We start from the raw sequence: 23,833 nt of genomic DNA, 5'->3' as shown, positions 1-23,833 counted from the left end.
GCAAGAAAATATAAAAATAAGAAAACTCTAGTGGTGCCAATTAAGAGTTTTAAGACCCAATTTAAAAGACTTCTGGTTTGGACTTTTAGGAGTATAAAATTTAAATGGTGCTTCTACTTGTTTAGTTTTAACTCTTGGGATGGAAAGCAAACTCAACCCTAGAGGGTCATTAGAAGTTGCTTCGGCTCATAGGCCATCTGCAGAAATGTAGAATATGGCTCCCAGAAAGTCGATGTAAAAATCTGTGACTGGAAGTGATGGCCTCCTTTTTTGGTCTGTGTGGACACAAGGAGCAGCTTTCTGGATTAATTCAGTTGTTTTAGGGATTTTTTTATCATTATTATTATTTAGACAGACCTGTAAATTCCATTACAGAGGTCAAGATTACCGAAAACAAATGCACGAACAGGTTTTTCCCCAATCATATTGAGGCATCAGCTCTCCTATTTTAGAAATGTTCTTCAGGTGGTCAAGGGCTGAATTTGTTACAGCATTTAAGTCCTGTAGTGTGCTGTCTCTGCGCATCCTGCTGATCCGTGGATGTTAAAGTACTTTATCATGTCATAGAAACAAGGGCCTTTCTTCTCCAGCAGAAGCTTGTTAGCAGATGATCAATGCCCTTTTCATTTTGTTTCTGATTAGTTTGAACGTCTACTGATAATTTACCCATAAATGACACCAGTTCCTTCTGAAAGTAAGAACTGTTTGGCACATATTGTATTAGATCTTAATGGGTAAAGTGAGATGGATTTATTCATACCTCCAATCATCATTCTTCTTCCTCAGTTTTCCCTGTCTTTCTGAGGCTTTGTAGCCCCGCTATTCTTTGCTTTCATTTCTTGCACTCCATTCTTGTTTCACCCTTTACCCCCACCCCTTCTTTTATTGATTACCTCAGCACTTTCTTTCATTCCTGGCTTTAACAAGCAGCTTTCGGTTCAGGGTTAGGGAAATAAAAGGCCAGCCACTGCTGTCACAGCTCCTAAGCTTGTCCCCAGAGGGCTACCATAGGCCTTCCATAATGACTGCACTGTAGAATCAGAGTCCTTGGAGCCTTCTTCTTGTCCCCCTCATCTTTTAACTGTCTCCCATCTTTCCCTCTTACTTCACACTCCCCTGTGGTAATTGCCGTTTTAGCTCTAAGAAAGCAAAAAATCTCCCTGAACAGTCATTTGACCCCTCATTTCAAAACAATTACAGTCTGTTGTTTCTGAGTTTGTGCTGTGTATGGGTTAGTTTGTAAGTGGGAGTCTTTGAGAATTCCCATCTGCAATAATCTCTTCGAACCTAGTCGTCCTTCCAGGATCCTGCCTGCTATTGTAATAAGAACCATCTCTGGTCCAACAGTTAGTCATCTCACACCAATTTTTATGTTACTTTTATTTTTTATTCCTTTTTATTCAGTTTTTTTAAACATGTGCTCATTTCTGTCTAAAAAGGGAATAAACTGAAGTAGAAACATATAAACCTTCAACACTTAGTCCTTCCCAGATTATACACTTCTTTAACTTAGTTTAGCTGAGAAGTTTGAGTATAGATTAATGACTCCAACCCATTCAGCAAAATAAAGGTTTCACAGCCCAAAAGTCAAATGACATCCTTGAGACACCTGTAGTTTCTAACTGCTTGAAGTAAAACCAAAGCGAGACTGTTTGCTCATGAAATGCTTACAAAACAGCCAGTAAGGTCTAAAGACTAAGCTTTTTATGGGTTGACTTGGACTTAAATGGTAAAAAGGGAACAGAATAAAGAAAAGTATGGAGAGTGAGAGTATGTAAAATATTGTTTACCAGTCATTTATGTATATTAAAGGGACGGTGCATGTAATGAGTATCACATAGAACATGAAAGGTTTTAAGCAAGGCTAATTTTCACCCATCTTCCTGGAAGATGTTCATACAGGAAAAGGAAATTCATGGCCCTCAGGATAATAATAATAATAATAATAATAATAATAATACATTTTATTTAAAGCGCCTTTCAGGGCACCCAAGGACGCTGTACAAACAAATAATAAAACATTAAAAGTACAGGAGAGGCAGACATATACAACACAATCTAAAAATCTAAACATAAAGGGCAGAGTGGCGAGGATGCGATTGAAAATAATGTTACAGAGAGTATGCTGTTCTGAAAAGATGAGTTTTGAGTTTGGAAATGAAGATGAGGAGAGAATCGGTATTGCGGAGGTCAGGAGGAAGTGCGTTCCAGAGCTGGGGAGCAGAGCGACTGAAAGCTCTGCTCCCCATGGTGCTGAGACGGGCAGGAGGGACAGAGAGATGGATAGAAGAGGAGGAGCGAAGACATCTGGAAGGGGTGACTATGTGGAGAAGATCTGAGAGGTAAGGGGGTGAGAGTTTATGTATGGATTTGTATGTATGGAGGAGAATCTTGTATTCTATCCTGTACTTGATGGGAAGCCAGTGGAGTTCTTGCAGGATGGGAGTGATGTGATGAAAGGAAGGAGTTCGGGTGATGATGCGGGCAGCAGAATTCTGAACCATTTGGAGTTTATGAATGGATTTTTGTGGGAGGCCAAAGAGGAGAGAGTTGCAGTAATCCAGGCGGGAGGTGACAAGGCTGTGCACCAGGATAGAGGTGGTGTGGGGGGTGAGGGAGGGGCGAAGACGGTTGATATTACGCAGATGGAAATAGGCTGAACGGGTGATGTTATTGATATGTGAGGTGAATGATAAGGTGCTGTCGATAGGAGGCTAGGATCCTAGATGCTGTATCTCATCACTCTGCACAACCTCATGGGAAGGAGCCACATTGTGTCTGCCAGTAAGCTTCGTCCTGTCTGCTCACAGACTGCAAACACCATCATGTCACTCGTTTTAAAACTTTGAGTTGTGTTTGGTTGTTGTCCTCTTTGCATTTTTATTTTTAAAATAATTATAAGAACTGACATAAAAGCCAGCAATGCCTTGGCTGGCTGAAAGCAGAAAGTTCCGCTTCCTGTGGAAACTGAAAAAGCTGGAGGCATACTGAAGCCTGTACACCGGGTCGTAGTTCAAACAGGGAAATTAGATTTTCTTTTCTAATCGTTGAGTAACATTTTTATTTTTAAGGAAATCCAACTGAACTTGTCAGATTTTCTCACTGGTGCTTATTCAGCATCTGTCTTGCATCCTTCGTCTAATCTGGGCTCCTGTCTTATCTCTGCCTCTTTCTTTTCCTTTCTGCTTCTAAAAATATCCTCTTGTATTTCTTTATTAATTCAGCCAATGTGTGTATTGAATACAGGCAGTGTATTGATATCCAGTTGCTGGTGTGTGATGCTGTGCCGTAAAACGAAATGTTGCTTTAAAGTTATGCTCCGGAAACTGGGGAGTTGGGAAAGTTTGTTCTCAACCTCGAGATGCAGCAAGGCAGCAATGAAAGTCAGTGTGAAATCATAACAAGTCAGAAACAGTTTTAAGGTCAGAAAGTTGTATAATGTTGCTTTAATCAAACCTTTGTAGCTAGCAAGCCCTTTTTCTCTTTTATTACATGTTTTTGCATGTTAAACAGCCAGATAGAAGATCCTATCAAAAACATTAAATGTACACAAATGAGATGCACGATCTAGTTTATGGTTTGTTAAAATATTGTGCAATAAGGATTTTACCCCAAACTTTCCAGCCATTAGCAATGCCAACTAAATCTTCATAAGCCTGAAATCATGAATCACAGCAATCTATTTGGCTTTCCGCTCTTTACCTTTTGGAAGTTTGTTAATCAAGAAGCTTCCTGCTAAATCTGTTACACTATATTTTCCTGACTGTTTTCTGTCCTTTTGCTCTGATCCAACAGTCTGAACATTGAGTTTTAAACGTGTTTTTATGGCTGTGTTTGTAACCCCACCATGACATATGTGATGATGTCATTCCTTCTATTATGAAATAATTCTTAAAATCACCACCGTGGGAGTCGAATGAAGCTGGAGATGTTTCTTTGGCTGGCAGCTGTATTGCACTTGGAGGCACTTTTTCATCGGCTTCATTCTGTCACATTTGTGTTAATTGAGAGGGTTGCTGCACTGAGTTAGCTTCCAAGTTGAACGTTGAGCTTTAAAGATGCAACATAAACACTCATGGATGCAAACACCTCACACTGCTACCTTTTTAGCAAGAGATCCTTTCATTTTTGTTTTCAAGCACAATCCTGCTGTAATATATTCTGTAACTAGTGTGATCACACTCCTAACAGATGTGAAGACATCTTATATTTGAGCTAAGTAACCGTTCAGCAAACAGCAAATCAGATAGTTAAGACACGTTAGTCTGTCTTCTTTGGTTTATTCACCTATGAATCATTCAAGCAGAAGAAAAGGCTCCTAGCTCGAGCAATGAGCCCATATTGTCAGACCATAACAGATACATAACAGACAACTTAGCAAAAAAAACAAAACATTTAAAAATATTTTAAATCATAATTTGTGAATGATCCAAATAATCCAAAGATAACAGTTTGACAGACAAAAAACAGGATTCTTCAGCAACAAGGTGATTAACAAAGAGCTGTTAGCTGAAACTCAGCATATCGTGTGCAGTTTGTCTTTAAAACATACGAAGAAACTGGACAAGTGGAGGATGAAAGCAGAAATGTCAGGGATATAATCAGTCATTTTTGCTTCTGTAAAAAAGGAAAAAGAGAAATGTGTAATAATTGAAGGAGGACTGCACGAATAAAGCACATTTTGTTGAGCAGTGTACTGCATTAAAATGTTAATGTTTGTGGTGTAGTCTGTTTGTGCGCTTGCTAGTGTGTTTGTGGCTCTGCAGTGGAGTCTGCTGGGAAGAAAAGGGTGTGGTCTAAACAGCTTATTGATTATAGTTGTGTTTAACGACTGCAGTTGTTGTAAATTGAAATGATGGCTGTTGGCCGGAGGTGGCGTGCAGGAAAGAGAAGTTTGAGGAGTATGAAGTTATTATGTTCAGTATTAGAACAATTTGTCCACTGTGCAATTTCTGTAATATACCCTTACAAATAATTGTTGCATTTGTTTTTGAGTGTGTTAATCCACTTAGCAGAATACAATATATGGGTGTATTAATTTTATTGTGTGTACTCATAACTCTTGATATTGTCAGGGGGGAATGATGTAAACTGCTGCATTGGAAGCCTGGATGCAAAGCCAGGCTCTTTTCTCCCCGATGCCTGTATTAATGCGGAATCCCTCTGGACCAGAATCAGCTTTTCTGCAGGTTTTTCACTGTCAGACCATTTTACCTGCAGAACAAATGCTGGTAAACCTCTTAAGCCCATTCTGCCTCATTTCTTTCTCATCTCCCCTCACAATGAGTCTCAGAGGATTCACTGAAGACAAAGATGCAGCTTTTCTGGCTATTAGGGCCATTTAAAGGTATTCCCATGGTGTATATGACTGAAATGTTCTGTTAAATGTGTTGATGCCTTACATCAGTATTTATACATTTTTAAATGGTTTTGATGCATCAGATCAGACACACAGACCTGATAAATCAGTGTCCTCAGTTTATTTTGATTTCAGAGATTGAAGCAGTAAGGTAATTGTCAATGGTAGACTCGAAGAACGGAGCGAGAGATTGACGGGTGGATCAGAGGAGTTGCTTCTGTGATGCAGATGGTGTCAATGGTGAAGAAAGAGCCGATCAACAATCACACCTTTACCACGTTAACAACTGTAGGTATTGGCTGACAATTTGAAATGGCGAACACAAGTGGTTGAAATAAAATTCCTCTTAAGGATTGTTAAACTCACCCTCGGGATAGATTGAGGAGCTCAGAGTGGTTTTGGGATTTGCTCAGGATGTCTCCCAGTGAGGTTTCAGGCATAATGGATGTTTGGATGCATATTTTAGTTAAACTTGAAAAGAATAAAATAACGATCATGTATTCCTCTTTCTGTTACATCCAGGTTGTTCTAACTTGCATGTTATCACCTCCAATTTTAAATTTTTGGTCCTTCCACCCATCTTACTTTTCCTCCCAAAGTTGTCCATGTGCACAACATTTACTTTTATAAAACTGTGACTAAAATGCACTGATGGAGGTTTTGTTGGTTTTTGTGACATTTGCCTGTGCACAAGTCTGGGCAGGACTGACTCTTAACTGGAGAGCTTAAAGATCAGAAACCAGTTCCACATAAAGAAAACACCCTATCCGACTGTGCCTCCTTAAAAAAGGTTTCGGTAGGTGGAAGATGTCAAAGTTACAACTCTATGAAAGTTGGGATTGTCACGTCACCTGTCAGTTTCTAAGACTCAGTACAAATCCTCTTTTAAAGATCCAACAATAATATTCAGTGGTCTAAATATGAAAAAGCTGCTTTTATAGCTAAGAATCAGATCTGGACTTTGATTTTACGAGGTGTATCTTCTCTGTGAAACACAAACAAAACACACTCAAAGTTGCACTACATTATGTTCTGAGGCGCGAGATACGATGAGGTCAGGGGTGAAGTTGGTTTTTATGCTAAAGGGAATAAGTATGAGTGGGTGTGCATGCTGATGAAATGAGTAGAAATATTTAAAGGCTGCAACACATTATATTGTGCAGTTTGAACAATTAGGATTGTGGAAGATTTTTTGGCACTAAAACATGAAATATTATGTTCATGCTTCAAAGGCCTCATGTTGTTACATAAAGTCATAAAAATTTGATCAGTTTTCATGAAATCATGAAAGCAGTTTTAATGTCATGTGTCTAAATATTTACATGAGATTTTTTTTCTTTAAAACCTTTACGACACAGTGGAGACAAATGGAATTTTACAAAATCTCCAATGAATCTATCACAAAAAGTAAGGAAGTTATTGTTTGGTGGATTAGTTCTTTATTGTAAAAACGTTTCCTGACAATAAATCTTATACTGTTTGAAAGTTATTTCCCTTTGAAATGGAGCCACATTTGTAATGGAAAATGTGTTCTGTGGGATGAGCAGCAGAGTAAAAACTTTCCAAATCTATATTTGTTACCAAGAAGTTTAGTTACAACAAAGAAAAAAGCAGCTAAACACCAATTTCTTTACTTTGTGTGATTGCTTTACTTTTCAGAAGTCACAGAAAACACAAAAGTAATCTTTGAGTATTAAACTATTAAATGACTAATCTTAAACAGGTTAAGACATCACTGGTTACATTTTTTTTGTTCTATTAAAAAATGAATTTAAAGACGACCTCCATTCCCTCTGGGACGACATGTACACTGTTTGCTCTATTCTGGTTAGTTTTTTTAGTGTCATATATGTCGCACATAGAAATAGTTTTATTCAGGTTTATCAACTTTTCACTTCTGGTAAGGTGATGGTGTCTTGTGTAATAAGCTCTTTTCAACCATGTTAAACACTGAATCTGTGCCACAACATTCAGTCATTCAGACATTGGTTGTATTTATGTTTAGATTCCTCACTTCTTTTTTAAAAAAATGTCTCTAATGACAAAGTCTCATGTGATCAAGTGAAAAGTGTCCTTAACAGATTGTCTACTAATAACATGTCATGTTGATGTAAATCTTTATTTTAACATGTCAGGTCCTTCATGGTATTTTAAAATATGGATGTTTTAAAATACCTTATTCAAGTTAGTAACTTTTTTGCATGTTCCCACTTAGCTAACCCTCAACGATTCCTGCGTGTTTTTATTCCAAGTTCCACCCCACTTCGAGACACAATCTTCAGTCGTTTCTAATGAGGCTGCTGCAAACTTTCTACATGTACTGCATAAAATCATGTAAAAGCAGCACTACTGAACTTTGTCAAACTACCGCACTTTGTGCCCCAAGTGCACCCTGCATCTTTTCTGAGATCTTTCCAACCAGTAAAAGTCAGCTGATGTTGACTCTTGTCTTATCTCTTCCTCTTCCACTTTGTCTTTTCCTTGCTTCTTCCTATACAGTCCCCTCGTGTTTCTTTCATGAATCAGCCATGCTGTAAATCCAAAATGGCCAATGTGTTCATACCGAGTCACTGGTGTGTGGAGCAGTGCTGTTAAGAACATCTCGGCCGTCACATGATGCCTTGGGCTGGTAAAAGAAAGTTGTGAAGTTTGGTTTCTCAGCCAACAATTTCTCCAAGAATGTGCATATTAAATGTCAGTGTGCCATCAAAAAGAGTCAGAAGTTTTAGGGATGAAACTTGCACCGTATTGCTTTTAGGGAAATCGCTGCACAAGAAGGTTTGGACGGTACTGTGCAACTTCTCTGACAGAAGATCACATTACCAATTCAGACCGACGGCTGCCATGTGTATCTATCACTTAATGCGACTGCAGGAGTTCAGACTGAGACACTGTTGTAACTAAGAGTTCATGGCATCATGCAGCAAACTATAGCAGGAACTCTGGTAATCAACACCAGCTGAAGGTGAAACATCTGGCAGATGACTGATAGGGATAAGAACAGCTGGCTTTATTGTACATTTAACTATCATATCTGGAATGGGAATACACGTTAGGAGACATAATTTAACATTCACAAAAACTGCATTCCTAAACACAACTGAGGCTGGCAAGAAAATCTGACTGTGGTGAATTGACCCTTGGTGGTAATCCAGCAGGATATCAGTCAACATGTGTTGTACGTCTAGCTCTGGACACCACAGGGCTGTGTTCTGCACCTGCATCCTGCCTTAGAAACATGATGATGGATGATGCAGTCAGAGGAGCTGCAGCATCCAGAAGGCTTGCTGCAGTTTAGGAATACAGGAGAACACATACGACCAGAAGCTCCCCTTTTTTTTATTACAGATTAATCTCATAACTGCCCACGAACCATATGGTGGTGGCTTTCATTGCGTTCTTTGTGTTTGTGTCAGAAAGGAGATGGAGAACATGTGCGAGTATATTTGTCAGATATAAAACTGTTTGCCTTCTGTTAGAGCTCTAAAGATTGGCCTCAGGTATGAAAGATATTAATCCAGAGTTACTTCATCAGTTTCGCATGGCACACGGCAACTTGTGGAAAGCAAGGCTACATAAAAGGTATTGAATTCAGTAGAATTTTCTGTATTTTTTATATTTTTTATCGTTTTGGGCAATAACATTGCTACAGATGCAGAATAAATCATCCACCTCATCAGACTCAGACATGCATTTTTCAGGTATTCATCCACAACCTCTGGCTCGACTCGTTATGATTGATTACATTGAAATGTAGCTTTGACACAGTTATATGTGAAACAACAACTTAAACTGCTGATTTGTGTGGAAAGTTTGTTTTCATGTGAATTTGGGGGAAATAAATATGCAATGTTTCTCTAATGGACCATATTTACCAATAGAGTCATAAACATTTGCAAGATAAAGACCGTATCAGTGTATCTCTTAGTATTTAAAGGATTTTCTTACTTTTTTCTTTTCCCTTTTACCAACAGATTGCTTTCTCTCAGCACAACAGCATCATGGACCTGGTGCAGTTCTTCGTCACCTTCTTCAGGTAAGCTGTATTTCCTGTCTGCAGTGTGTTCTCTGCAGCTCCTTGTTGGGACTTTACTGCTCACAGGTTCGGTTCCCAGGGGCTCTTAGCACAGCTGGGGCACAACCTGATCTCACTGAGTTACTGTAGATGGCAGCAGCTTCAGGCAAGATAGTTAACCCCAAGCAGAGCTGGTAACTTCTGTATGCTCTTAACAGAAATAAAGGAGAGTGGTGCAGGAGTGAACTGAGCTGGTGAGAAAGAGTCAAGTTGTGCAGTTTAGTAAAGCAGGACTGATTTTAGGCTGGAAAGTGCTAAACTGATGGTTGCATTGAGCTATGGTTTGTGATTTGTACATAGAAGTTAATTTGGTCACACATGCGTGAAACTTGACTACATTTGGATTAAATGAGAAAGCTGTTTACCATTCTGTGCAAAAGTCTCGAGCCAGTCCTCATTTCTTCATATTATACTGCTTTCTATACTCCAGCTTTGGAGTGTTACTCTTTAGCGCCCCCCACAGCCTTGTAGTATGTACTACAGCGGTGTCGTGGGATGTTTAAGTATTTCTCCTAGTTTTCGCCACCGTTCTCACACCTGATCCGGCTTCAGTGCCATGTGGACATAGTCTTAGTGACTTGTATTTCTTTACTGAAGATGTTAAATCCGGACCTATGAATCATTCAAGCAGAAAAAAAAAATATTCCTAACTCCAGCAGTTGTCAACCCATAGCAGACAACATGGCTTAAAAAAAAAACTGTTAAATCACATTTTACAAATGATCCAAAATATTCCAAAGATAACAGTTTGACAGACAGAAAACAAGATTCTTCAGCAACAAAGTGAATATGTAAGAGCTGTTAGCTGAAAACGTAGCATATCCTGTGCAGTGTGTCCTTTAAGGTCCCATATTATACTTTTTTTTTCAACAATTCAATATGTGTATCAGGATGTAGAAACTCTGACACAGGACCTGAGAGATCTGGACCTTCAGCTGATCCTTCTACAATTGGCTGAAGCCTCATCAGAAATGATATCCATGGAAATGTGGCTGTCTAAAAGCCATTATTAAGGAAGGGAAACGGGGAGAAAAGGCTGAGGTATGCCACATGACACAAGAACTGGACTGAAGACCAGTGGCAACAGGTCTGAGGGAGGGATGAATCCACCCCAGAATGTGGACCTCAACATTACTGAAGCAGTGTGGGATCATCTGGACAGAGAGCAGAAGACAAGACAGAAACATTCAAAGAAGAGCTTTTGGAAAGTCTGGAGAACTATTCTAGAAGACTACTTTAAGAACTGAATTCAGACTGTTGAAGAAGAAGCTGCCCAGACCAAATATTCACTTTCAAGCTCGTTAGAATAGTTTTGGCCTCATATACTAGCTTTCTAATCACATTTGCAGGTTGAGAACTATTCCTGGAGATTATTCAAACAAAAGCCCAAAAGTTCGTCCAAAAATGATTCAGACTGTGTTAAAAAATACATGTCAGACCAAATATTAATGCTGAGTTTTTTCCTTAAATCCTGCATTTTACTTTTAATATTTATAAATATGTCCGTATGCTGCTGTACTTATTCATGCTTTACCTGTAAATATATAAAAACTGCAGGGTGTCTCCTGACTTATCCACGGTACTGTAAATTATTAAATATTCAGTACCTATTTTGTATTAAAATGTCAGTGACTGAATTATTTTTCAGGTCTAGTTGTTTAAGTTTTGGTTTAAAATATGTAAACAAGGGATTCACACAGCAGCTTTTAAATGACTATATAGAGCTCAGTTTTTAAGACGCAGTAAAACTCAGCAGGCATGTCAACAATCTTAACTAAATGAACAAACTCAAGCTCAACCTGGATTAAACCCACGTTTTTCATTCTTTTTCTCTAAGTTTTACCTGTTTGTGTCGACCTCCTTTCCTGCAACCCAGCAGAATGAGAAGTTTGAGTATTAAATATTAATATAATACCTCCTGCAACTCCTTAATGGTTTAGAAGTAGAATTAAGACCTTTTTTAATCGTGTAAGTCTTTGTTTTAAGTTGAACATGATTTCCGTCTCCTTCATGAGCCATACAGAGCCGTCATTGTTGTGGCGAGGTTCAGAGCCGTTTGTGTTAAAGCGCCGTCATTCTGGATCTAATGAGACGGACTTAAGGAGGAAGTCAGGAATGAAGTCTGCTGTCTTCAGGCAAGATTCTGCCACTCAGCTGCGACACCAGACAAGTGTGTGTCTGTCTCTGTGTGTGTGCGCAGATGTGGTTTCCTGTGTATGTTCATATGTGTCCTCGTCACTGATTTCGTGCCTGAGCGTGTCACTGTGCAGCCATGTGAGGAAGTGAGCAGTTTATTGCCCAGGGCCGGCTTCCGGACATCCGCGACCTTTAGGCCCACATATATGGATGATGTCATCATTATGGGACAGTGTCAAGTTTTGCCGAGAGAGTTTGTGTGTGTGTGTGTGTGTGTGTGCACGCCTTGTACACTGCCCTGTTTGAGTTTACACTCTTATGCACCAGATTCTCAGTCAGAAAAGGTTATGTGCTACAAATATCGACCTTTGTTTTTTAACTTTAATTTTTTTTACTCTCGTTATATAACATGATTAGCATTTAGCATCTTTTAGCATGATTAGCATAACGTCTTCAGCAGTAGAAAGGGAACTCAAGTCCAGCACATGTACAACAGTTGCTTTAAATGGAAAAATGCTCGGTTTACGTTTAGTTGGTTTCACTGGTAAATCCTGTTGTGAAGCCGCCTTACTGACCTGTAGATTTTAACTGTGTGGCACATTTACAACTGTGCTTCAGATGGATCAGTCTCAGCAGGCAGCTGTTTCTATTTGAGGGCTCTGATATGCCCAATATTCTCCGACAAGCCAGAACCAAGGAGCAGGCAGAGTGTGCCACCTGGTGAAGATGGATCATCCAACTACTGAATAAACAGTTTCTTTTTTTTTCTATATAAACGTATAAACAAAGATTTGTTAGGTGATCAAAAGGACTTTTCCAGTGTTGGTTTGTGTCAGCAGACGGATGGCATTTTAGCACCACTCTCACATAAAAACCATGTGACTTTATGTGGTTTCGCACATGTGAAACATGATTTTGGCACATTTCCACTGTAATATGTGAAAACTAATTATCACATGTGAAATCTATGGGATTATGACCATATAAAGCCACATGGGGTCACGAGTGAAGCTCATGGTTTTTTTGTTGTTTTTTTTTTTTTTTTGTAAGGGACATTGATCAAGTATTGATGGCAACCTGATGGTACCAATAAAAAAATAAATACAGGACCATTAGTTATGATATATTGTTATGCTTATGTGGGGGGGAATCCTGAAAAACTGCAGACAAAAAAGAAATAAAAAATAAATTAAAGGATCAAACATTCCTTGAATTTGGCTGGAGGTGAATGTTGGAAAGAGACCTACTGAAATGAAGTCTTGGAGAAAGGAGTTCTCAGGGTCTCATGGGCCACTTAGCGATGAGTAGCTTCACTTCTGTTTTGGAGACGGCGAGAGAAAAGCTGATTACTAATCAGACGAGGGAGAGCTGGAAGTAATTGGACGAAGCTGAACTGCAGTGTCACCAATTAGCATTTGAGATTGTGGAGAGCAGAGATAAAAATGCCATGTAATTGTGGCAATTTACCCCTCTTTTTTTCTTTCTTTTTAAATCCTTCATTTAGAAATAGGAATAATCATACAGGATGGTTGAAGGGAGGCAGAGACTAAGATTGTGGTAAGAGTGTTTGGTTTGTGTTTGAGAATCTTTATGCTGGGAGACTTAAAAGACACAGAAAATGGACTGCCGAGTGTTTCTTAGAGCAGGCAGGACTAGTTTTTATAAATATTTCTAACACTGAAGGAAAGAAGAATTAAATTTCAGTAGGTTTAGGTAAGAATTTCCCATGGAAACGTCTCCTCAGGGTTTGCTATGTAACTGAAGATCTTATTTTTCAGCTTCTAAAAATGCACCCAAACCAGAAGTTCACATCTTCACGGCAGAACGTTTATCACTAAATGCTCAACATTATAATTTTTTCCTCTATGGTGGTGCAGCTTTGCAGCCAGATACTACGACGATGTCGATACAGTTTAACAAAAATTATTTAATGTCTAGGAGGCAGATAAAATGACAGACTTTAAAATGAAAGATCTCCCATTCAAATCATGAAAATCAATGTTTTCCACAGACTTTATACTGTTCAACCTCCATTTACACACTCAGCTGTGAATAGTCAGGGTTCAAACTCATGCTGGTTGGTTAGATGCTGTGAAATTCATAGCTGGTAGCTAAGTGCACATTTGACAGCTTACATATTTTAAAACTCACGTTCCTATCATGAGACACTGATGCTGCTCTATATAAAACAGTCGGCCTGTTGTCTTCTCAAATCTTCTGACTTTTTCCAAATGCCTGCAAATGTTTTCCTTGAAACAGTGGGCTGACATCAGATGCAGCTCAAACTGTCAGCTGTAAACAAGTTGCATAACCACCAAACCCTAAAGGGCTCGATCCAAAGCCTGTGTTTGGTTTGTACTTTCTGGCAAAGGATAGTAAACTGTAAGAGCAACATGGTGGAGGGATGAGAAGGGTTGGCTGCAAGGTTTGTGAATAGAAACTGTGCTTCCTGCAGTAATGTGGATGTCATCTTCCACTGATGAAAACCAAGAAGCTGTTCCACCAGCTCTGCTTCTGAGCAGCCAGTATGGATTTCATACGTGCAGAAAGAACAAACCTTTCAGTCATGTGACAAGTAGACAGTTTTAGGCCCAATGTAGAAATGTTTTCTGCTGTGGAGCCAAAAGAACAACAAAAAAAGGATAAATAGAACCAAAACAACGAAAAACGGCCACTTTAAGACCAAACATTTTTAAAGACCGAGAAACTGAAAATTTGTATTAAATTGTAAAACTGCTTTATAAAACTTGTTTATTGCTATTTGCAGGAAAAGAAAGTTAAGTTTCTTGACAGTGAAATTGTTAAATTGTAATTTTGTCTTTAGTAATGAGTTATAAGGTTGTTTTCCTGTAGTCACCAGATACATGGACAATCTTTAGTTCAAATTATTCAGATTGTTTTCTAAAGGAAAATGGTTAATAAGACAAGGATGGACATATTTTATTAATACCAATTAGACATATTAATAAAATGTTATAGGAAGAGAACCTGCGTCTTTTCTGACGCCTCTTTGGCTCATCTGAGTAGAAACCTGTTTTTCTGATCACATCCACCTGTACCTTCACCAAGAAGGATACTGATTGTTTTTATTCCTGCCTTGTGGCCTTCAGAGGTTTAATTGCCTCTCGCTACATGTGTGTCATACTTTTGTAATTTTCTGTCTTTGTTAGCTTAGAGGATGCTACACCACTTAAGTGCACAAACACACAATCATGAAGCCAGCTGTCTTGTAAAGCCAGACTCATCCTCCCACATCCCCTGGTTGTTTAATGGGTTCGATTGCTCTTACCTGTGGCTGAACAGTCTTATAGCTAAGCCTATCAAGAGGCTCAGTGGAGTGTTAACAAACCCACTGGATAACTCCCTTCTCTTTCTCCTTCCTCCTCTCTAATGCTTCTGTAATAGGGACAATTAGCTACTCCGCTCCACTGGTTTGATGGCTAAGCTCAGGCCCTGTGGCCCATTAATGGAGAGCTGAGGTAAAAAGGAGTGAGTGGAGACTCATTGGCCTGATTGGATTTGAATCCCAGCCACTGGAGTGTGTTCACAACTTAAAGGATGGACAAGCGTCATGGAGGGGGTGTTTTTGCTTCTGCTTTGTTTGGAGTGTAGTTAGAATAATGAGGTATGAGGCAAACCTGGTTTCTCAAGTTAAAAACACATGAAAATGTCAGTAGTTTAGTGGTGCCGATCGAAAGAAATATTTTAAAATGAACATCTTTAATCCAAGGTAAAATTATTAATGTGTAGACTCAAATTACAAGAACATGTAACACGAACTGGGTTTTCTGTGCTCCACAAGAAAATTTAGAAAACATTTAGTATCACTTTTGTGCACAACACGCAACTCGGATCTGATGTAATATGAGTAGTGTAATATATATATATATATATATATATATATATATATATATATATATATATATATATATATATATATATATATATATATATATATATATATATATATATATATATATATATATATATCATTCATGCATTCTCTGTACCGCTTGGTCCTTTACGGGTCGTGAGTAAGCTGGAGCCTATCCCAGCATTAACAGGTGAGAGGCAGGGTACACCCTGGACGGGTCACCAGGCCAACACATAAGGGACAAACAACCATTCACACTCGCACTCACTCCTAGGGACAATTCAGTCATCAGTTAACCTAACATCATGTCTTTGGACGGTGGGAGGAAGCCGGAGTACCCGGAGAGAACCCACGCATACACAGGGAGAACATGCAAACTCCACACAGAAAGGCCACCACCCTCAAGGTTCAAACCTCCCCCCAGCCGAGAATCAAACCAGCGACCTTCTTGCTGTGAGGCTGCGGTGTTAACCACCACACCACCGTGCAGCTCGTAATATGGATCCACAGTAGTTTGGTACTGATTGAAAATACAAATACACAAGCACATGCCAGAGAGGTAAAGTGGTGTGAAGAGAACCGGGGTAGAAACTGTGCTGTAGGTGAGTTAGCAACATTAGCTAACGATTTGTTGTTGTGTTCTCACAATCCTGTAAAGTTTGCCTTCACGTGTTGGAATAAAACAAAATTAGGTGCTGGTTAAATACTGGAGTCTGAACACAGTCTGATCATCCAGGATCAGCTGACATGTTCTTGATCAAGCACATTGTCAAAAAGAAGTTATGTTCTACACTACCAGATACTGTGGCCCTGGATTCTGCTGAACAGTTTGTGCTATTTTTAATCTTTGCACAATTTTGAATTCTACATCTTGTTTCTGACCCCATCGAATCTCCACCATCCAGACGATCAACAGGTGGCATTTGTTGTTACAGAAGTGTAACTGAAGTCTTGTCTCTTCACTTGCAAAACATGCGCTCAGGCAGCAAAGTAAGCTTCCTCAAGTCAGGAAAACTGGACTCTGTATAGCATGATGTCACACACCGTCTGTTGTGTTGATCTCCAGCCCCATGTTTACCAGCCGGTCTGGCCGCACATTCATGTACATTCTTTAGTGATGTCATGTGTAAAAGAGCCGGTGCTTTGTAGTGAATCAGAAGAGCCGGCTTGCATCGAGCCGGCTCCCAGTTATTTTCTTTTTGCTGCACTGCTTTGGTTGGACTGCCCGCATGGACAGACGGCCAATGACATGGGAGGATATAGGATCATACCATTATGTGAAAACAGAGGGGGGATGGACGGCACTACGCTGTGAGTGAGACACCCGTGAGGAGAGTACGTGAGTCAATGCGTCGTGTCATCAAACATATTTATGAGTGAACCTATGTGTGAAGCAGCACCTGGCTGCAGTTTGAAGACACTGGAAACTATTAATGCTGCTTTGGTTCTCATTCTGTTTGGTGGATTTGTTTGTTGTTTTTTGTTCATTTGTGCAGTAAGACTTTTGTTGAAATATTAAACAAAATTGGTTTTGTATCAGAATAAATGCTCAAAAGGAGGCAATTATAAGGCTTTTCGTAAAAATGCTGAACACGAAAGGGTTTTAAAGACACAAACCATTAATTTTTGAGAGGTTAAGGTAAATTATGGGGCTACAAAAGGTGCTAAATTAACTGTTCGGGAGCCAAAGAACCGGCTCTTCTTTGGGAGCTGAGGTAAAAGAGCCGGCTCTCAGAAAGGAGCCCGACATCACTAACGTTCATGTGAATAAAAGGCTACAGCAAGTGAATGAAATGAAACTTTCACCTGCAGACGACCATGATCCGACACGACCTCTAAATAAAACAAATACGGTCTTGGTGAAGTTGTCGCATGAAGACCAAGACATGAAGAAAGGGACAGAACTTGTATTAACATTGGTCTTGTACTGTATTTTCAAAGTGAAGAGCACTGTGGGAGCTAAAGATGCTACAATTTGTTTATAAGCTTCTCCTGGACATTAACAACATAAACGTTATGTTACTTCAACATGTTCCACAAAATGGTGATGTTGTTTTGCTCAGTCTGTTTGCACTTTGCACATTCGTTCGCAGACGAAGGCAAACCTTGCGGTGAAACAGTTTAGCTTTTTGCCCCCTCTGGAGCCATTTTTTCCTTATTTTGATAAAGAATAATGAACCAAAACTACAAATACTCATTCACTTTTACCAGTGGTTCCCACTTAAGTGTTCCAGGGTGGCAAATATCACATAGTCGACGGATGGTGTAAAAATGTGATTTAAACAGTGTCGATCACATTTACTTTTTAAAAAATTTTAAATAAAGACAAAATCAGTAATTTGGGGAAAAAATGCTTGTCTAACTTCTTTCATTACCCTCTAGAGAAACTATAAATATTTCATATATTTATGAATATTTAATGTGTAATTTCTTTTAAGGGTGAGGAAATATTTTAACTGAGATTGACAAAATGTCTAGATTTTTTTTTTTTTTTTTTAAACTCGTCCTGTCCAGCATGAAAGCAGGCACAATGATGATCTGGTTGCCATGTTGTGCTGTACAAATTTGCTTTACCAAGAGGACCTTGGTGGGTATAATGGAAATAAACTTTATGGGTTTAAAGCTTGTGTATTGTCCTTTGTTTTGATTATTGCTAAGTTGTATGTTTATGCTGGACCTGACAAGGGAAACAAAGGAAGGGGAAGCATGAGAAAAGGAAATAAAGATACAACAGATAGAAGCAACAGCAACAACTGAAACAGAGAAACCAAACAACTGGCTACTACACCTCTAAAGGACCTTCACAGAAAACATTCTACAACGTCTGGAAGAAAACTAAGCAGACAATCATCTGGAGCACCTAGAAAAATACTGAGGAAAAACGTGAATATAAATGTAGCTACTGGTAATTAAACCTGCAGGATAACAGTAACTAGAGGTATGCAGGTTAGTGTGTGTGTATGTGTAAATATATATGAATGTGTGTGTGTGTGTATATGTATGTATGTATGTATGTATGTATATATATATATATATATATATATATATATATATATATATATATATATATATAAAAATGCAACTGCTCCCCTGCACCACTTACCCACCCAAAAGATTCCAGAGGCAGGCCCCAGCCAGAGCCCCCGTGGTCATGGAGCGTGGCCAATGTAAGGTTTGAAGATATCAAGAAGTCCTTCATTAGGAGGCTGTTTGCCAACATTTTTATAATTTTTTTGTTTTGCTAATGTAGGGTAATTTTTTACTTTCCAAAACCATTGTCATTAAAAGGTTTTTGGTAATTAGGCTAATTTCTATCTAAAGAATGAAATGGATGCATCATGAAGCTGGATAAAAGTGTCCTGGATGGTTTTCATCCAGCAGCAGTGGGCGTCTTGTTCTTCTTGCTGGAGGGCATTTCCTGGTTGCGATGTGTCTGAACGCAGCTCAGAGGTCGTCATTGGATTGAGAAGCCGCGAGTGCTCCCTCTGAGCACAGTGGCTTTGAAAATGTCATGCTCATTACTGCACTGATACCCTTTATAATGGTGTCATCTCCACTATGGGACACAGGAGGACACATGCGCGCTCACACTGACACAAATGTATAAAGAAGAGGATTGTTTGGGAGCTGCTGTCCTCAGCAGTTTCTCTGCGACTTCCTGTTAGATCTGTGGGTGCGCTTGTTTTGAGGTTTTGTCAGAAGCTCTGGCTGAGAGAAGAGCTTTGTGTTTGGCCATATTACTCAACATTAAAACAGTGTGTGTGTATATACAGGGGAGTCTGTTCTTTGTTGGAGAGTATCATGTTGATTGATGACCTCTTGCTGATCTTTGCTGTCCTAAAACCCCCAGCTGCCTGTGGTCACTGCGGTTTTGTCTCTCGCTACTGATTTCTCAAGAATTTCTTTCTCCTTTGTCATCTTTGCTTCCCGGAAACTGGAGCTGGAGGGCAGTAAATTAATATACTGATCTCTGATCTAACTCTGTTCTTTTTTTGCAGCTACATAAAAACCATAAAAAGCATGAAATGCATACAGTTTAAAACTTTGTCATCTGCATATTTTGGAGCCACAGTTCAGTTATGTAATGGGAAAATGCACAGAAAAATGCATTTTGGCATTTTCAAAAGGGCAACTGAAAATATAATGTAAGCATGAGCATGTTAACATTTTCTCGCCACGGGCTTTTTGTTTTTATTAGCATGGTATGTGCTCAAATTCCACCTTAAACAGTATATTTTGCAGTAAATATAGTTATAATTTACATCAAACTGAGTTATCAGAATCAGAATATGGCTGTCACAATATACCGGTATTTAAAATAATCATGATATCAGTATCATGTTGATGGTGCTCCCGTGATGATATGGTTAAATCCGATATGGTTGGAATTTTTAAGAGTGAAAGGAAACCAAGTTAATGAAGTTTAGATGCAAGCAATACAGCCTTTTTTTCATTACTGAAGTTTGAGCCTAACAATGTGATTAATCATAGATTTATGTTTAATTGTGATTAATTGCAGAAATAAAAAGTAATTTACTTGTTTGCCAGCATTCATATGAAGCCCTAAAGCAGAACTAGAGCTCAGCTGATCCTCTGCTGAACTGACTGCCCATCTATATGATGGATCAACCTCTAACTGATGAAGATCAGAATTTATAGCCAGTGGCTGCACAACCACCTCCCGGCACACATCAGATGCCATAAAGGCAGTGTCATGTCATCTGTGTCAGTCATTTCCTTTTTAGCTTTTAGACACTGAAAGCACCAAACTAGCACGATGTGCGCCGAGACGTCTTTGTCCCAGTCACCAACTTCAAGACTTCTCATTATTACTTAATAAGCTTCATGAATATGGCTCATTAAATGATCCATACAAGCTGCTTTATCTTAAGTGGTGTTTAAGTCCGGTCATATGGGGATACTTCCAAATGTCCACAGTGCTTAAAAAGCTAGGATTGTAAATTCCATTTTCAACCTTTTTGTTTCGTCTGTGTGAATGAACATGTATGAAGGTGTAAACTCAGAGATCCAAACTTTACCAGGGTCATGTTGCACCGGATCAAAGTCGCTATTTCTGCTTCTGCTCATTTCTCAACTCTTATTTACTTATATGCTGTTTACACCAACATAATATGTTTTTAATCGATAAATCCCCAGATACTCAAACATTAAAGGTATTTCTGCATGTCAGCAATCCTTTCACATTTAACTCTTTGAGGCCCGAACCATGGAAAAAATGGTAAGAGTCTAATTTTTTCAATATGAGGTCTTTATTTGGCTCTTTAACAAAGTTAACAAAAATAAAAACATTTTTATGGGGGCATATCTACCATTTATTACCATGTGATATATTAAATATTATGTGGTTTTCTGCTTCTGGGACAGAAGACAAGTATCACATTGTGTTCAACAGGATTTTAAACAAAGTTTATACCTAAATTGAAGCAAAATGTCTCAAACTGTAACAAATATGTCATGTCCGTCTCTTATGGGTTAACTCGTGTTTACAGATCTTCTATCTACGTTTCACATGCTATCTGTGACAGAAAGCCACTCAGTCTCACAGCTTTCCTCCAGTTTTCCTCACAGCCAGCTTAAATTTTACCTTTTTTAAAAAAAATTATTTTCCACTTTGTTTTTCTTTCTTACATTTTCCTTGAGTTGATCATCAGTTAAAGTTTGACATTACAATTTATATTCAAATGAGGTTCAGCTGAGACCACGTTATTCTTAAATTATGATCAAGAGAAGGCTGTGGGTTGAAATGTGGCGTTTTTAATGCCTTTGACTGAAAATAAGTGCTGCCTTATTTCTAATTAAGTCAGATTGTTCATTTTCAGTAGTGTTGGGTTTTCTTTTTTCTTTTTTAATTGTGTCTTTTATTAATTTAAGCACACTTTAAGACTCTTGAACAACATGGAAAAAGAAAATTTGATGAAATCTTTGTGTTTTATGAAACATCAGAGGGATAATCAGATGAAAAAAAACTCTTCACACTAAAGACCAAACATCTTTTCAACTCTTTTTACAAAACTCCTAAAAATTAGAGGACTGGTGTCTGTTTGAAATCCTGAAAGTCCAAATGTTAAAATATTAATTTAATTTCTGTAACATTAGTTTTTAATCATTTAAGCTTTTTTCTTCCTGTAAAGTTAAACTCTAATGTTAACTTAATCTTACAAGTGTTCCTATAAACGATCTTTCAGTCTGCTGGAAAAAACAGACATTCAAAGCAAATAAAATCCACTCTTTCTTCCCAAAAGGGATTCATCCAAATCTGCTCGGCTTAGATGAAATTTGATCATATTACTCCCGTCCTCGCCTCCTGGCATTGGCTCCCTTGAGGCTAAGGGTTGACTTTAAGATTTTATTATTAGTTTTTAAATCGCTGCATGGTTTGGCCCCTTCATATTTGACTGGTGTTTTGTGTCCGTATGTGCCGCAGTGTTTACTGAGGTCTCCTGACCAGGGACTCTTGCTGTATCAGGATTCAGGTTAAACCTTTTGCTGCTTTTGCTCCTGCACTGTGGAACAGGCTATCAGGGCTGCCCCTAGTGTGGATATTTTTAAAAGCCGGTTTTATTCTGCTGTTTTTACAGCCTTGTGTGTGTAGTTTTTGTTTTAATTTGTGGGAATTAGTATTTCTGGAAGAAAACTAAGTAGTGGTTATTCTCATTCCACATATCCTGCAGATCTTGTTTGACTATTTCAATATTCAGTTCTTTTTCCCATTTTTTTTTTATATGTTCGAGTGTGTTTATTCACCGACGATGCAAGATAAAATGGAAAAAGTGCTGATGTGACTTGTGAAACAATTCCTTGATACACTGTTAGGATTAAGTTTGTTACCCTCACTGAGGAGGGTTCTCCTGATTATTATGATAAACCTTTTTTCTATCAAAAGAATTCATGTTTATCCAAGTCAAATTTATCCGTGGCCTGAAAACTTCTCCGTCTGTCATGTCGGATTCATTTTGTTGTTGACTGAATGAATCCATGATCATAATTAGGTTTTAATTCACTGTGATCTTCCCCACTTTTTAAAAATGCTAAATTTCTTTCACTTTGGTAGAATATTCATTTAGTTCTGATCAGCTGACTCATCCCTCATCGCTTCTCTCTCCAGCTGTTTCCTGTCGTTGTTACTGGTTGCTGCTGTGGTTTGGAAGATCAAACAGACCTGCTGGGCCTCACGGCGTAGAGAGGTAGGACACTTAACACTCTTCACGTGTGTGTGTTTACATACATGAAGTCTGCAGGGAGGGTCGTGGAGCAGTGTGTACAAAGACTGACATGAATACACACTGATGCTTCCCTCCGCACACAAGTGGTGAAGGGTGTGTTAATGTCACGAGTCCTGAAAGGAGGAAAAAAAGATCGCTGCCTAATGAGCATTGCCATGACGATAAACAAGGCCATTCCCCTTAATTAGTGCTCCTCATGAACCAATTAACTCAGACGAAGTGATGCTTAACGAAGTGGAATGAAGTGATATATCACTTAAAGTGTCAACAGATGCTGCATCATTTCATATTTACCCCTGACCCTGCCAGTTACGTACACACACACTTTGCTTTGTAAATCAGTTCACCAGCTCTGCTGTGATGTCTTCACTTTTCAGCCTTAACTCATGCTCCATTTCTCTCTGCACTCTGTTGTTGCTCAGAGTCATCATCGAGGAATCTGTTGTTGTTGTTTATGAATTCTTTATTGCTGTAACCAGCAGATGAACCACTGGGAAACAGAGCTCTAAACTTGCTTGCTGGTTTGCTCAACTGTCTGGAAATTTCTCTTCTTGCCTTTTTTGATTCTTTTGTGATTTTGCTCGCTGGAAATATCAGAGCTGTGTGTGTCTTAAACTATGACTTGAGTATTATTTGATCTTTACCCCAGAGAGACATTCATAATGAAAGTGTATTGTTTTTTTATTATGGGCTCAAGGTCTATTTAAATACTCAAAGTATTCAAATAGACCATGTTGTTGCAGAAACTTAATCATTTCATTATGGATTCAATTTTGAGCAGAAGCCTGAAAGATTTGCTGAAAATGCTGATGCCCACAGTCATCCAGAATCCATCTTTCTCCACAAAACTTATCAGAACCACATCTTTGGATTGAGATGGAATTGTTCGTCTTTATCCACCGCTTGATTTTTATTGTTAGAGTACGTCCACACATCTACACGAAACATCCAAGTGACAGCGACTTCATTTCTTATTTTCAGTTAAAAGAGCAGCGATAGGAACCAAGCCAGTGCTTGGTTTGGTTTGTCTTATGCAAGCTTAAAACTAATGTAGTATTAGTACATAAAAAGAGATTATAGTAAATAAATGCTCAGCCCATTATATTTCAGATCATGTGTTTGTTTCAGGATTAATTTCACTGCTG

General features: G+C 38.7%; 1 protein-coding gene across 5 annotated transcripts in view; it reads left to right on the top strand.

Moving 5' to 3' along the window:
• Nucleotides 1–23,833, top strand: part of atrnl1a (attractin-like 1a) — a 317,476-nt gene that overhangs the window by 183,877 nt on the left and 109,766 nt on the right. For 4 of the 5 annotated variants that reach the window (XR_006013321.1, XM_042010699.1, XM_042010700.1 and 1 more), the window contains 2 exons: nt 9,334–9,395; nt 22,571–22,649. Coding sequence is in view for 4 of the 5 variants with exons in the window: in XM_042010699.1 (XP_041866633.1) it covers nt 9,334–9,395; nt 22,571–22,649 (141 nt within the window). In the remaining variant the exon portion in view is untranslated. Of the gene's footprint in view, nt 1–9,333; nt 9,400–22,570; nt 22,650–23,833 lie in introns of those variants that run through there. The other variant, XM_042010701.1, reaches the window with a different exon arrangement.

This window comes from Melanotaenia boesemani, chromosome 16 (genome assembly GCF_017639745.1).
Source record: "Melanotaenia boesemani isolate fMelBoe1 chromosome 16, fMelBoe1.pri, whole genome shotgun sequence".
NCBI classification, from domain to species: domain Eukaryota; kingdom Metazoa; phylum Chordata; class Actinopteri; order Atheriniformes; family Melanotaeniidae; genus Melanotaenia; species Melanotaenia boesemani.
This window is presented reverse-complemented; position numbering and strand designations above follow the sequence as displayed.